General features: G+C 39.9%; 1 protein-coding gene across 3 annotated transcripts in view; it reads left to right on the forward strand.

Annotated features, from left to right (window-relative positions):
- Positions 1-16,855, forward strand: part of fgf12a (fibroblast growth factor 12a) — a 404,326-nt gene extending 387,471 nt beyond the window's left edge. For all 3 annotated transcript variants that reach the window (XM_067363983.1, XM_067363981.1, XM_067363982.1), the window contains 2 exons: positions 2,423-2,621; positions 15,529-16,855. In XM_067363983.1, the coding sequence (XP_067220084.1) occupies positions 2,423-2,621; positions 15,529-15,644 (315 nt within the window). In that variant the 3' untranslated portion in view covers positions 15,645-16,855. The remainder of the gene's footprint in view (positions 1-2,422; positions 2,622-15,528) is intronic.
- The last annotated feature ends 261 nt before the right edge of the window (positions 16,856-17,116 follow it).

Raw genomic sequence — 17,116 nt, forward strand, 5'->3', positions numbered from 1 at the left:
TTGTAAAACCCTGACAGCTTGCTGGGTGGAGAACCCCTTATAAAGCTCCTTTTTGCAAGAGTGTCATAACCTCCTGTTCCATTACCAGAGACTGCTCGGGGGCCACCACTGTGGGAAGGACCCCATTAAACTGGGGCGGGCGAGACCCGAATTTGTAACCCTTTTCTATTGTGAGCAGCACCCATTTTTAAATATTTGGGAGAAGTTTCCATTCTGCCTTATTTACATAGGGAACCAGTCTCTCGAGACTGACCTCTGGTGTTTTTTGAGCACTTGACTCGGCACCCTGAAGCGGCAAACCGGCAATGAACAGCCGAATCAAGTGATGACCGGCCCTCCTCGGAGGATCAGTGGAGACCGCTGCGCCCTGAATCACACTGGGTGGCAGGGTTAGCAGAACGGCCCCCTGAGGGCGCCAAAGAGGGATGGGTACCAAGTATTTTAATACCCAACCCTCTCTGGAGGAGGCTGCCCTCCATTGTCCTGCGCCACTGGCATCAGGACCTCTTCGAAGCCTTCTTGGTGATAATTACAGTCCGCAGATCTGTGTTACCCCACAAAGACTTCGGCTGTGTCACCTGCCCCTGTCCCCAAGCTTTCTGCGGTGGCGACACTTTCTTTTAAATTCCTCAGAATTTAATGTATTCAATATTTCATTTAATCCTCAAATTACATGCAGCCAGTTCTTATATAAATATATATATATATTTTTGAACAGACTGAATATATTTAGAATGCAAAAAAGAATTATAGCTTGTAATAATTCGCAAGGTATTTTAGGGAAAGAGAGAAAGGGAAACTCCTGTCTGCTCAGATCCCTTAATATATAAATATATATACATATATATATAGGCTACATACACACACACATGCATAATTACGGACACGTGATACATGCGCAGCCTCGGCAAACGCAAGACCCGAGCCGTATATTAATTCTTGCAGACTTAATCTACGCGCTGCCTCGGCAACGCGAGATTCGAGCCATATATTCTTTAATGAAATGCATCTGAGCTATATTCTTTAATGAAAACTCAACCCAAAGATCCGAGCTTAGACTTTTATTCCCTCGAGAATAAATCCAACAGGAGTGGAGCTACAAAACTCCCGCTAGTGCATCTTTTACTTTTCTTCGGGACATTTTTATGAATGAACACTGTCACTGTCAGTTGTGAGCTGACGTGCATGCTCAACTCCCAGCAAACGACACATAAATCGTGTATATCCCCACTCGCTTTGTAGTGTAGCACAGGGGGAAAATCAAACTGCTGTTCACGATTGATTTGTTATAAACGTGTGATTTTGAAACACGATATGTGTGTGACTGTGAGGTGGCGATCCTCAGATTGATATCACAATATGCACCTCCTCAGAGCTGGACATGTGAATATATCGGTGCCTCAACCAGGGGGAAGAAACCGCAGAGCGTGCTTCCACCTGGGAGACTGCACTGAACCTGGCAGGTGAATGCAGAGAAAGGGCGGCGCCCGTCTCTAACCCCTCTGTTTTTTTTTTTCTGTTCTTTGTTTTATTATTATTATTATTATTATTTATTTATTTATTTATTTATTTTCAAATGAAACCTGAACCTGATTTTCAGTTAGTGGTGTGGCATGCTGAAATTATTTTATTATTGTGTATTTATAAATAAATAAAAACTGTATAACTAGAAAAAAATATGTGTGGCATCAGAGGAATATTAACAGTGCCCCAGACATGACATGCAGCAAAAAATAGTAGGCTAAATCATGCACACGATTTATTAATTTGAGGGAACAAATTAGTAAATCATGTACACGATTTAATTTTTTTTCTTGCATGTCACGTTTTCTTGCATGTCCATAAATATTTAACGAACTGCAAAGAAAAAGAAAGAAAAAGAAAGAAAAAGAAAAACAGCATACATTACATTACATTACTACAACATGATTTTTTTTTTTTTTTTTTTGCAACTGATCACCATTTGTACATTATTTCGGATCACTGTTGTACTGTCGCCAAGATGCCAACCTTCTCTTTAGGTCAAACTGCATCAAAAAGTACAGTCCTCTTGTGGACAGGTGCATTGTGGTTAGGTGAAGGTTTTAAGTTCATTAGTTTTGGCTAGAGTCCTCCAAGCCACATTTACCTCTGTAGTATTCCTAGCAAGGTAGTGTCTGCTGCATGACAGCATGTCACCTGACCTAGATAATAGATGCTAACTCCTGCTGCCTCTCTCTAACCCTCACAGATTTTTTACACACACATATAAAGGCACTTTCACACAAACACACACTTTTCATAGTCCTTCAAGCCACATTACAACACCTGCAGCCTCCCTGGGGACTCCCTGACAGGACTGTTTGACCTCTATTTTTCTCCTTTACCCACCCATCAAGGGATGAGTTCATTCACGTGTTGTTGTTTTTGTTTTCATCCCCAGGAGATGTTCACACCTGAGTGTAAATTCAAGGAGTCTGTGTTTGAAAACTACTACGTTATCTACTCATCCACCATGTACCGTCAACAGGAGTCGGGTCGAGCCTGGTTCCTGGGCCTCACCAAGGAGGGTCAGGTCATGAAAGGGAATCGAGTAAAGAAAACTAAGCCCTCCTCACACTTTGTACCAAGACCCATTGAAGGTAGTGTTTTTGCAAAAGTGTGTTTCCAGCATTCAAGAACCCTTTCATATAATTCAGGAAAAAAAGAAATATTAAAAAGTATATAGGGAGGGACTTGGTTTTAAAAAATTATCACTCCCAAGGTTTCAAAAACTGTACTATAAAGATGCTAATAGGCATCGCTATATTGACAAACTACGAACTCCATTCCTGGGGCCCGTTTCAATAAGGAGGTTCAACCAACTCTGAGTTGAAACTTGAACTCTGAGTTGACTTACTCTGAGATGGGAAACTCTGAGTTTTCTGTTTCAGAACAGCTGAATTGAGTTAGTTCAGTCGACTCTGAGTAGGTTGACTCCGTGTTAAGCGCATGCACCACGACTATGAAAAGTCATCATCAATGGAGCTCCGATATTACGATTCACCATGGCAACAGCATGTGACAAAAGGACGTCTGCATACTTCTGAGTCAATGCAAGATTAATTCTTATCACTGTTATAATATCAAAGGTGAAAACTGGCAGAACGGTAAGTTATTGAACTAATATTTATTTTCATGGTATCCCACATGCAAAAAAAGAAGAAGAAAAAATAATGCAGGATGCAATAATAAGAGTGTAAATGATTTTATCGTTATTAAACACTCATTAGGCAATTTACTTCCACTTTTAGAAAAGTTTCTTCATTTTTATTAAAAAATAAATGCCTTTCTGATGTGATATGTGATGGGAAAAGAGAGAATAGCGAGCTCGGCAAAAGGCGGATTCAAACCTATTCAATCACATCACAAGTTAATTGTCCGCACCCAACACACTATTGCCTACACCACTGCAGCCACTGGAACATGGCTCAGTTTTAACCGGTTTTAACCTGGTGTGACATTGGTGGGCAGGGCTACTGTAAATTTGCACTTAGTAATACCCAGGTGAAAAAAAAGTATACTTGAGTGCATTAAAAAAATACTTAAATGCAAGCAAGTACATTTGTAGTACATTCTTTATTTTGGTGTTAAATAAAAGTGTCAAAGTTATACACTATAAATACACTAATTCAATGTATATTTGTACATTTGTAATGTGGAAAAGTATACTAAATACCACTACTACTTAAATTGATTTTTAGTGCAATGAAATAAAAATATACAGAGGAGTTTTATTAGTGTATTTGTTAAAAGTGTGCTTTCAATGCTTTAAAATTAGTTCAATCTTAGTAGACTTTTATATAATAAGTTTAAATGACAATGATTTTCTTACAAATATATTACTAATGTACTAGTTATAAGTACATTTTCCCCCAGGTGAAAAAAGTGCAGTAAAACACACTTTATTTTAGTACACAGTACACTTCCATAATGTATTTAAAGTGCTCTATTTCTGTGTACTTATTTTGTACTTAATATACTAAAAGCTGTACTTTAGTACTTCTTAATATAATCTTTAGAACATCTAAGTGTACTCAAATGTGCTATTTTGGGATACCATGAATTTGAACTAAAATGTGCTTTTAACATATTATCTCTGTATAAAAAAATATTTAGTTACCAGTTGTAGTACACTTGAACCCATCTTTCATACACCTTTAAATGTACTTATCACACATAGGAAATACATTTATGAATTATTTAAAATATAAGAATAATATATGATAAATATATACAAAATGTATTTGTAATGTTGTAGGCAATAAATTATAAATACATTTTGTATTCATTATATATCAATCTTATATTTGAAATACATCATAAGTCTATTTTAAAAGTGTATGAAAGATGGGTTCAAGTGTAGGCTACTACAAGTTTTAAATAAATATTTTTTTTTTTTTTAATAAAGAAATATGTTAAAAGCACATTCAACATGGTGTCACAAAATAGCACAGTTGAGTACACTTAGATGTTCTTAAGATTACCTTAAGAAGTACTAAAGTACAGTTTTTACTATATATAAAGTACAAAATAAGTGCACGGAAATAGAGCACTTTAAGTACATTTTGGAAATGTACTGTGTACTAAAATAAAGTGTATTTTACTGCACTTTTTTTTTTCACCTGGGTAGACACTCCGACACTTTCCGTTTGCATTAAGATTATTTTTATTACCACTCTGGCAGATATTGATCATTTTACTTAAGTAAAATGCACTTAATTTAGATCCCCCAGGAAACAAGACTAAATATCTTATATCATTTTCTTATATAGAAAATCCATCTTGATTTAAGAATTTTTAGATATTTGTACTTGAAATAGGATGAAAAATACTAATTTTTGCAGTGTGAATGAATGAGTTAACTATTTAAACATCACTTGCACTTTAAAAAGGGGGAGGAGACCGAAGGAAACTCTAGGTTTACCAAAGAAAACCTGCTCCTGACCAGGTTAGGTTCACAGAGTAAGTTACCAGGGTAACTGACTCTGAGTAAGAGTTACCTCTCTTTCAGAAACTTACCCTGCTTTCTCGAGTTTTCACTTAACCTCCTTTCTGAAACGGGCCCTTGATTGCTACTGATCGTCGGATCAAATGCATTTAATTCTTTGCATGCATTTGTAAAAGTAGAAATGATTTTGATATATATTTTTGATATATATTTATATATATTTGTAATTCTTTTTGAGCATCTAACCACATCCTTACCTTACCTAACCATTTCTCAACAATATAAAACATGTAATAGGCAGATACAAGTAGTCACAGGTATTACTGCAGAAATGGACTAAAAAACAGTATATAATTCACAAACAACTCATGTTGCATTCTGAAGCCAAGAGTTTTCTGAAGCCATATGATATCTTTATGTAAGGAACAGAGTAAAAACAAGACAAAAGACATACGAGAGCCAATGGCATTTCACAATTAAAGCTGACATAATGCTTCTTCAGGTGGCAATTTGTGAATATGTTGTGTTTTGAGTGTTACAGTGGATGAAGATGGTTGACCCTGTTCTAGCTTGTACTACCTTGAACAATGACTGAAACTTTTATTATTACTGGCACTTCTCATGTTTATTGGCTTCTTAAGATGCCTTCTTGTTTTATTTCTCAACTGGAAGGCACTTTGGATAAAAGCATCTGCTAAATGAATAAATGTAAATCTAAATGATAATTTTTGGGTCTGTTCCTCTCACAAAGCAATCTTTTTTGTAATATTTGTACATTCTGTGTCTGTGTATTGATGCCAAAGGTTTGTCATTGAAAGCAATGGAGTTACTAGTTTGTCAATATTGTGATGCCTGTGTTGACAAACTTTTAGCATAATAATAATGTTGCTAAAGGCGTTTCACCTTGTTTCAGTTTTTGACACTTTGGGAGTAAGTACGGCTTATGTATTCATCAGGGAATTTTCTACATTGTGAAAAGTGGGTGTTATATATCAGAATGGAACCAGATGGTTCGACACAATTGGCAGAAAAATTAGAGGACTATAAAAAAATGTCAGAAAGAAAAATCACTTCAAGTTACGCAACAAGACCATCCATTTTTTATTTGAAATAACATGCACTGATTAATCGCATACAACAATACCAACAGCATATATAAAGCAAGCAAATATTGATTTCATGTTGACTATGTCAGGGATCTCAAGGAAAAAGACAAAAATGCAGAAATGCGACTCAAAATTTGAGTAATAACAGTCAATCAGTGTCCCAGCAAAAGATCAAAGTCCATATGGGCGGCTAGATCACAGAGAAGATGTCAGGAGGCAAACAGATGAGCACGTCCCTCAGGTAAGACAACTCACATAGACAGGAACAGGAAAAAATACAAATCTGAGCTGGCGGACAGTTTACAAAGTCCACAAGAACAGGCAGAGGTTCAGACGATCACTCGACACTTGTTAAAGCGCAGACAGGAACAGACAGAAGTAATCCATCAGAGCAAATCACTAGCCAGAGGTAGCAGGAATCACTGGCATAAGAATCAATATCCACTAGATATTGAAACCCCCCCTCCACGGCGTCTGGAATTAAGAATCTGTCTGATGATGAAGGCAGGAGCGCCTTCAAGGAGGAGGGGGAACAGGAGCAGAAACAGGAGGAGAATAGGAAAACTGCAAAACAGGTTTAATATGAGAAACATGAAAAACAGGGTGAACACGATGAAAAGAATTAGGCAAACGAAGCTGTACCACCACCGGACTGCCGACCTTTACAATAGGGTATGGCCCAATAAATCTAGGAGCTAGCTTACGCGAACCTTAAGTGGCAAATCTCTCGTAAAGAGCCATACCCTTTGCCCACAAACATATCTCAGAGCCACAGTTCGATGGCAGTCAGCTGCACTTTTAGTGCATCTTTCAGACCAAACAAGCGCTTCCTTGGCCCTCCTCCAGGTACGGCGATAACGCTGGATAAATATCTGAACCGAGGGAACAGCAGATTCAATAGCCTGGGATGAAAAAAGGGTGCTGATAACCAAGACAAAAAAAAAAGCCCAGTCAAAGACAGCAAGGAGTTATGGGCATATTCAGCCCAGGTTAGCTGCTGACTCCAGGAGGAGGGGTTATGGGAAGCTAGACATCAGAGTATCCTCTCGAGATCCTGGTTAGCACGCTCAGTCTGGCTGTTGGTCTGTGGATGAAATCCTGAAGACAGACTGGCAGAAGCACCCAGCTGTCAACAGAATTCCCTCCAAAACTGAGAGGTGATCTGGGGCCCCCTGTAAGAGACCACGTCCTCCGGAAGACCATGAATCCAAAAGACATGGTCAATGACCACCCAGGCCATCTCCCTTGCAGAAGGCAGTTTAGAAAGGGGAATGAAGTGAACCGCTTTAGAAAAGCGATCCACCATGGTAAGCATTGCAGTATTGCCACTGGAGGGAGGAAGACCAGTAATGAAATCCAGGGCAATATGCAACCAAGGTTGGGTGCGGACTGATTCACACACAAATAACCGACCGGCTGGGCAACCCACAGGAGTCTTAACTTGGCTGTTTAACTTGTTTCTCGACACCCTAGACAACAGTCCCCAACAAATAATCTGAAGATAAAATCGTATAAGGAGGGGGCATGTCGCTGGGGGTGACGAACTGTCGAGATAAAGCATCGGGTTTGCCATTCTTTGAACCCAGTCTATAAGACAATATAAAATTAATATAAAACACAAAACACTAAAGCCCAGCAAGCCTGTCTTGAATTTAAATGTTTAGCAGATTGAAAATTATGTTGACACTAATGGAATTGTTTTGGCATGGTTCAAATCTTACTTATCTGAACGTTATCAGTTTGTAGTAGTAAACGAAGAGATGTCATATCGATCACAAGTTCAATATGGAGTACCGCAAGGATCAGTACTAGGACGGTTGCTTTACACTCTGTACATGTTACCCTTGGGAGATGTCATTAGGAAGCATGGCGTTAGTTTTCACTGTTACGCTGATGATATTCAGCTCTATATTTCTTCGAGCCCTGATGAAACTTACCAATTCACAAAATTAACGGAAGGCATAGCTGACATAAAAAATTGGATGACCAGTAATTTCTTACTACTAAATTCATAAAAAACAGATTCTAATTATTGGACCAAAAACCTCTGCACATAATAACCTAGAATACTGTCTAACCCTTGATGGCTGCTCTGTTAAGTCTTCATCATCAGTTAGGAACCTGGGTGTGCTCTTTGATACCAATTTTTCATTTGAAAGCCATATTTCTAACATCTGTAAAACCGCATTCTTCCATCTTAAAAATATATCAAAACCACGACATATGCTCTCAATGACAAATGCGGAACAGTTAGTTCATGCGTTCATGACCTCAAGGCTAGATTACTGTAACACTGTACTGCGTGGTTGTTCCACTCGCCTGTTAAACAAACTACAGCTGGTCCAAAACGCAGCAGCTAGAGTTCTTACTAGAACCAGGAATTATGACCATATTGGCCTGGTTCTGTCAACTGTAACAAGGAGTCAGATTTGATAGGATCCATGTGCAGCTTTATTAAAACAATCGTAGTCGAAAAGAGGTCAAACACCAGCAATAACAATATCCAAGACAGAGCAGAATCGTAAACAGGGACAGGCAAAGGGTTAGGGCAGGCGGCAGACAAGGCAGGGTAATCCACATATCCAGGCAGGGAATGAACAGGGCAGGCAGCAAACAATCACGATGAGAATAAACAATCCAAGGTCATACACAAGCATACAGATCACAAGGAAAACGCTCAGTAGTGTCAGCTGGGGCAAAAAAAGACTTCCCAATGGGTGAGAGTGTGAGTGTGGTGAATCAGGTGTGTGGGTAATTAGGACCAGGTAAGGGGTTATGGGAAATGTAGTCCGTGATAAAGTTAGTACTCAGGTACAAGATCCATCTGGTGGTGATCGGAGGGAGCCACAGAGGCCACATTTGTGACATCAACACTGCATTGGCTCCCTGTTAAAAATCATATAGATTTTAAAATCTTGCTACTTACTTACAAAGCACTACATGGTTTTAGTGCTCTTAATGCATTATAGTCCTTCACGTCTATTGTGATCTCAGAATTCTGGATAGTTGATAATACCTAGAATATCAGAATCAACCATAGGCAGTAGATCTTCCTAGCATTGTTTGGGAAGCAGACACACTCTGTCAGTTTAAATCTAGACTAAAACACATCTGTTTAAACTTGCATAGATCAGCCGGAACCAGGAACACTTCCCATAACACCTGATGTACTCGCTACATCATAAGAAGAATGGCATCTACGCTAATATTAGTCTCTCTCTGTTTATCCAGAGGTTTGCCGCAGCCTGCCAGATCCAGGCCGTATCCAGATGAGATGAAGAACCTGCATCTATACATGATGATAATGCAGCCCTGATATTTCAACTAAACTATCCACTGTGAAGGCCTGTAGCAAATCAGCTCAAAAGAAATATGAATAATTAACCATAATGAATTATCATTAATTATAAATATTTACAGTTTCATACTGTAACAGAATTAATTTTACAATTATTTAATCAGCTTGTCTAAGCGAACAAACAGCATAATCAGTTGTCAATTCTAGGAAACAAATTATCATCCTGGCCAAGAAAGAATAACTTTTTTCAACAATATAAAGTACTAGCAGGGTAATAGCATGTAGCTAGATCAAAACGTTTAAGAGACTTTGATTTGTGAGCATCAACACAGAGACAATAAGCGTGGATAAAATGGTTTAATAAACGAAACTATGTTAGACTACACACACAACTAAACTAAGCAAAGATTATATACAGAATAAAGAAAGTGAAGGAAAGTAAAGAGAGAGAAGAGAAGAGAAGAGAAGAGAAGAGAAGAGAAGAGAAGAGAAGAGAAGAGAAGAGAAGAGAATGGCAAGATTACAACAGTTAACCACTACCTGCGAAAAAAGAAAGAATCAGGGTCACTCTTAAAGCCCCTATCAGTTCACACCCATTTCAGTGAGGTGACCAATCAAAACTGACCAAGAGAAAGTCTTTGTTCTATCTTGTCACCCTATTTGCATGTTTATGTTGGTCTGGAGAATTTAAGCAGTTTTCCACAAAAGCATGGTAACAATATTCTAATGCATTTCATCATAGCATACTATACACCATTAATTATGAAATGAAGAGAGGATTCTTTTGATATTAAGAAAGATGGGGTTCAAAGACATTCAAGCAGTAATACATACACCTGGATATAGGCATTTGAAGTTACCCTGACATAACTAAAGAATTATAGTTAGGTTAATATAACATAAGGACATATATTGAAACACAGGGAAAATACAATATACAGTTAGGGCAGTTTTATTGTGGGTAAAAATGGAGTCAATGTCCTTTTTCCAAAGTGTATTGGAAGTTTATCTGTAGTCTGTGGACCAAATGGCTGGTTGATGGGGATGTGGAGAGGGGATCACCTCCTGTCTTTGAAGCTTGCAGAGAGCTCCAGACACTGTCTCTATTAAGGTCTTTAATGGGAGCTGAGGTGATAACGAACTTTTGAAGAGAACTGGTTTTGCGACTCTTTGGAGCCGATGACTTAGTTTGAACAACAGGAGAGAAAAGGAAGGATTTTATGTTGCCTAAAGCATTTTGATCGCGTCCATTCGTTACAGCCTCCTTCTCTTTCCTTTCCCTATGTATAGATAAAAGGTTATCAAAATTATTCCAGTTCACATAGATCGGCGGACACAACAAACTTTTCTGTATTATGCGGACCAGGCAAGTAATCTGGCAAATATCACTTCTTTGAAAAGACTAAGCTTCTGCGCACATACACACTCAAACACGCAAACCTATAGACTAAACATGTAAATGAACGGCAAGAATGCATTAAAGGTGTTCGGTCTTCGGTAGGACAAATCAGACCTGCTGCCAGAGATTCAGGCAGATACTTTTCTATCTGTACTATGACTATCTGTCTATCAGACAGATACTTTTCTATCTTTTTTGCTACCATCTTGTCCATAGACACTGGCGGAGCGGCCATCTTGTCCTTAGACACCAGCGGGCTTGAGTGCGTAGCAACCGGCGGGCTTGAGTGTGTAGCAACTGGCGGGCTTGAATGCGTAGCAACCGGCAGGCTTGAGTGCATAGCAACCGGTGGACTTGAATGCGAAGTGGCCGGCGGGCTTGAGTGTGAAGCGGCCGGCGGAGGCTTCGGAATTCCAGCTGCTCGTGCTGAAGTCAGTGGCGGATCGTCCACACTGGACAACAATCCTCTCCACTCTCGGATGGGTCCAGAGACGTGACGCAACTATGGGCGATCAGCGGAGATGTGGCGTGACTCTGGGTGATCAGCGGAGACATGATGTGGCTCTGGAAGATCAGAGGAGACATGGCGTTGCTCTGGAAGATCAGCGTAGACGTGACGTGGCTCTGGAAGGTCAACGGAGAAGTGACGTGGCTCTGGAAGAATCTGCTGAGACGTGGTGAGGCTCTGGGAGGTCTGCTGAGACGTGGCGAGGCTCTGGGAGATCAACTGTGACTTGACTTGATTCAGGAAGTTTAACTGTGACTTGACTTGGCTCACAAAGATCAACTATGACTTGACTTGGCTCACCATGATCAACTGTGACATGACTTGGCTCAGGAAGATCAGCGGTGACTTGACTTGGTGTTGTTGTGGCCGCCATTGTGTGAGTGCTTTCTAGTGCGGCAGCCATTACATGAATAGATGTAGTGTTGCATTCCTCCGCGACACCCACAGTAAATGGAGAGTCTGTAACAATCAGCCAAATTGGTTGAGTCACAAGATTTAAAATGGGGTCAGATTTTACTGTGTGAGTTTGCTAGTGGTTAAAAGAATGAGACATAAAACAGTGATAAGTTTAAATAAGAATTGTGTATTTACAATATTCACAGGTACTTTAAAACAACACAATAAAACCAGGAAAACTCAGTCTGTTAAAAGCATACAGTCCCAAGTACCATACCCTAAAACAGTCCAAGAATCCTAGTGTGCTGATAAAGTCCCAATGTGAGTGTCCACCGGTGTATATACAAATGTCCACAGTAGTGATAATCCAAAAGGTTGTGACTGGAGAGGTAAGTCCACAAAATGAAAACTCCGCAATCCACGTGAGTTGTTGACTATTAGTGAGTCCTTGTTTGTTTGCCATGCTGCTCTCTTTATACAGATGTTTTTCCTGCTTCCTGTCATGTGACTGGTCTGAAAGCAGAACCTAAAACCAGGAAGGTTAAAGACCAGCAAATTACCTTTGAAGAACATCAGGGGGTACTATATCGGCAAGTTCCAATGAAAAACGGGAACAAATTTCAGATGGTGGTCCCTCAAGCCTTGATACCTGGATTTCTTCACTACTTCCACGACAATCCATTGGGTGGACATCTGGGAAGATTAAAAACCCTGCTGAGGCTCCTGGAGGTGGCTTGGTGGCCGTCGGTACATGCCGACGTCTGGAATTACGTCAAGGGATGTGAAACCTGCCAAAAGTACAAACATGACAATACAAAACCCAGTGGTCTACTGCAAACAACACAAGTAACAGAGCCTGGTAAAATTATGGGGGTGGACCTGATGGGACCATTCCCATGCAGCAAGAAACGCAACACCTACCTGCTAGTAATGGTGGATTACTACTCCAAATGGGTAGAGTTGTTCCCCCTGCGTGACAGTAAAACACAAAAAATTGTGAGAATACTCAGAGAGAAAATTTTCACCCGATGGGGGGTCCCAAAGTATCTTGTGTCTGACCGGGGTTCTCAATTTACTTCCAAAGTCTCTCTGAATTGTGTAACACCTGGGGAAGCATCCAGAAACTCACCACAAGCTATCACCCACAAACAAACCTGACAGAGAGAATCAACAAGACATTAAAAACAATGATAGCATCATATGTGGGGCAATACCATCAGTTATGGGATCACTGGTTACCGGAGTTCCGCTTTGCTATCAACTCAGCCTATCAAGAGACCACTGGCAAGACCCCGGCTGAGTTGATGTTGGGCCGTCGACTTCAGGGACCCCTGGAACGACTCCATAAACGAATCCATAAAGCCCCTGCACCAAACCAAACATCGTATAATCTCGTCGAAAGACAGTCCATGATGGCAGAGGAGGTAAAACGCAGAGTGGAAGTGCAAAAAGCCAGACAAGCGAGGTATTATAATTACCGGAGGAAAGATGCGCAGTTTCAGCCGGGTGACCTCGTCTGGATGAGAACGCATCCCCTCTCGTCAGCCACAAACAAATACTCTGCCAAGCTAGCGCCCAAGTGGGAGGGTCCAGCAAAAAAAATAAAGAGGTGGGGGGTTTATGTAGCATTGCCACATAAGGGTGATATTTATACTTGTATATGATTAACAAGAATGCATGGTTGATCATTTATTTTAATTGTCACCCTGTGCTCTGTTCCGTTGCTCCGGTGTGTGTGTGTGTGTGAGATCCCATATGAACAAACTCTCGCAAGATTTCGCGGCGCCCACGCGGCCTTTGTGTCACGTGAGGAAAACACAGAACTTTAAAAGTTAGCCGGCAAACCGGCGTCTAGCAGCGTCTGTTTTCGCTCCCTCACTCTGTCTCTTTTGTGGATTATTTGCCGAACTGTTTTTTTCTGGGGTTTACTGCCACCTCACCTGTGGAGTTTTGTCTGGGTGTTTTTGTTTTTGGGACTTTGGACTACTTACCAGGGAGGATTTTTAACAGTTCGGTGGTCACGTTGGATCTGCTCACGGACATTCATTCATTCATTCATGGACATTTTCCGGTGAGACTGATTCAATAACATACATACTACATTTGGACTTTCGCTTTCACATACACTTTTTTTAAAAACATTTTTCTGGTTGTATTGTGGGTCAAGACTTGTCTAAATTGTATAATACACTTGGGTGATTGAAACAAAGTTTTTGGTCTGTCATTTTTCATATTATTTCCAGAGGAACGAGCGGTTCCCTCGATTTTAGTGTACACGTCATTCTGAGTGTTACAAGTCAACAGTCAATAATGCATATTCCAAAAAGCAATTGAGTGATAAACGCGGTCCCTCTCTTTATAATCCTCCAATGATCATGTGCCCTGCTTCAGCCATAACAACAATTGTGCAATGTTCCTACCGGGCCAGTGTTCTCCAGAAAAGCTGCTGGATCCTTGTTTAGGTGAGGTCTTCTGTAACGAGGCGGGACTCAGGGTAGGATCCATTTGCAGCTTTTATTAAACAGAGTTCTTAGTCAAACAGGCAAGGGTCAATCAGTGGCAAACAGGTACAGCAGGGACAAGGCACAATCGTGGTCATGGAACAGGTAGTAGAATCAGGGCAGGCAGATATCAATCACAAGTCCAGTAAACAATAAACAGTCCAAAGGCAGGCAGCAGAGAATCATAGACAGGGAACAGCCTGGGCAATAACAGGCAGACAAACAGAATGATGAACGCTCAGAAATGTAACAAGAGTTAACAAGACCTCGCAATGAGTGTGAGGAAGTGCATGGCTTAAATAGTCCAGGTAATGTGCTGCAGTTGGGTGTGATGATTAATGATTGGTGGATTGAGTGCAGGTGATTGCCATTGGGAAGTGTAGTCCAGGAATGACTGGAACCATGACAATAATATTGTCTGCACAATTTATATGCAGATTATGAAGAGAAAGCCATGGGTGACCCAGTACAATGGGTACAGAAGAAGAATTAAATAAATAAAACTCTAGCTCCTCTCTGCGGTTACAAGAGATAACAACACTCACCGGACCGGTAATATGGGTGAGAGTCATTAACTCGTGTCCGTTAAGTGAATGAGCTATGAGTGGAGATGGAAGAATAAATACAGGAAATACAGGACCCTGATCATAAGCCCAGGTCGAATCCATAAAATTCCCATCTGCTATCAAATCAACAAGTGCCGAACACCTGATAACAGAACCATAGTATGTGAGCCAATCGGAGGAGAGATAGAAGTGCCACCCGCCAAGACTCTCTTGTTTAGTGACCTGCGCAATCTTTTGCTGGACATGGACAATATAAAAATTTGGTAATATGACCTTGACCACCACAATAAAGGCAAAGTAATCCATCAGAGTAAATCACTACTCCGATGCAGGTAGCAGGAATCACTGGCATAAGAAAGCCGGGCTGGACAAACAAAAAAACAAAAACAAGACAACTGAAATAAATGTGTAGTCAAATAGACAAAACACACTGGCAATGAAAGAGAAAAACTGAGAGGTAGAAATAGGAACACAAATAAAAAATGAATGAGAAACAGTTGTAAGCGCATGCACGGCCGCATTAATTACAAAGCCCAATCAGCTGCGTGCGACCAGCATGTGCAAAAGAAAAACAAAAAACATGTGCAGGAAGAGAGAAACATGTGCAAACCTGCAACCAGACAGAATAACATTTAACATTCGTACATTTTTCATTTTCTAAATAAAAATCCAAAATGTACAATGAAAATCTATAAAGTATAGTTTCAATCATAAATCTAATTACTCTTAATGATTGCAGTTGAAAGTAATGAGTATTAATCTCTTGATATGTTTGCATATTGCAGTTTGCATGTACAGAGAGCCTTCACTGCATGAGATTGAAGAGAAGCAACGCTCCAGGAAAAGCTCAGGAACCCCAACGATGAACGGAGGCAAAGTGGTCAACCACGACTCCACATAGCAGGGCCCAAACACAGGAGGCTGCTGCGGCAGAGTAGCCCCTTCCCCTCACCCTCGCGCCTCCAACCACGGGAATAGTACCAAATGCTACAAGATGACAAACTGAACTCTTGCCTGAGAAAACTTCTAGAAGAAAACAGAGGGGAAAAAAGTGAATTAAATGTTATCGTTCCAATCAGGAGTTAAACTCACATTTTATGCAAAAAAAGTTCAAAGTTCATTTGATTCACAACAATAGTAATATTCTTTGTTTTATGGTGTAAGAAATTAGCTTTAAAACATTCTCATGTGTTCTTTTTCATGTGAATGCTCTATCACCTCTTCATGCTTTATTGTCGTCAAGAAAAATGGAAACCTTTCTCTTTTTGCTTAATGTCATTGCTACTGATTCTGTTTGTGAATATTATGCAGTTTTGAGCAAGATTTTTTTTTTTTTTTTTTTTTTGGCCTGTTCATTTTGGTAAGAGATAATATCCATGCAACACTTTCTTAAAAAATCTTGCCCACCTTGACGCACATATGTCCAGCACAAGTACACTGTATGTGTGTATGTTTGTGTGTGTGCGCATGCCACTGCTCAACACCTCTAAACTGCAGCCTGGTTTCAGCAGGAGTGGGACAATCTTTATAATGATGTACAGCTAAGCTTTAGATGAAAAATAGGTGAATTTCCTTTCACCCAAGCAAACTTAAGTATTATATTTAGCTCAAAATATAACAAGCAACTCAGGAAGCCCTAGTCTTAGAAGTGTAACCCTGACACCAGCCCTGTCCAGTCAAAAGCACAAAGAAGGCCAGTTTGTTGCCCCTGTAGAGGTTTCTAGGAAGTTGACCTGGACAGGGTGGGTGGATTGTGGACTAGGAAGAGTCTGGCATTCATAAGTCTTCCAGTATTATTGGCATGAGAGCTGTGCCCAAATATGCAGCAATGAGGTACAACAAAATGCAGAGACTTAAACGCATGAGTCCTCAAAAAAATGTTTATAGTTAAGTGAGAAATGGTCAAATGAATAACATGTATGTGACAAAGAGTGTAGAAACAGGCACCCAATGCAAAGATTGTCCAGATCAAATGAGTTTCCAGACAAGAAAACACTGTAATGGGAGTGTGTCCTTTCGCTGTGTACAAACAGAACTCTTTATTTTTCATGTTTGCAGATGTTTTCACCTAAATGAAACACTATCATATATGCATTATGAATAATGAGATATTATGAGATATTATGAAGTAGAATGAAATTAAGATTGTTTCAGAATAAAAGTATACTTAAAGCTTTCACCCCTGTCACTGCTTATTTTTCAAGGATTCTCTTGAGCAACTTTACTCAAGTAAGTACGGTGGTGCATTGCTGCCACATAATATTTTGTCCACTCTATGTCATAATAACGAGATATTATGTCATTAAAACAACATCTTTTCTGGTAAAAATTAGATGTTATGTCTTAAAACTACATATTTTCTCGTAAAAATGA

Source organism: Chanodichthys erythropterus, chromosome 16 (assembly GCF_024489055.1).
Source record: "Chanodichthys erythropterus isolate Z2021 chromosome 16, ASM2448905v1, whole genome shotgun sequence".
Taxonomy (NCBI): Eukaryota; Metazoa; Chordata; class Actinopteri; order Cypriniformes; family Xenocyprididae; genus Chanodichthys; species Chanodichthys erythropterus.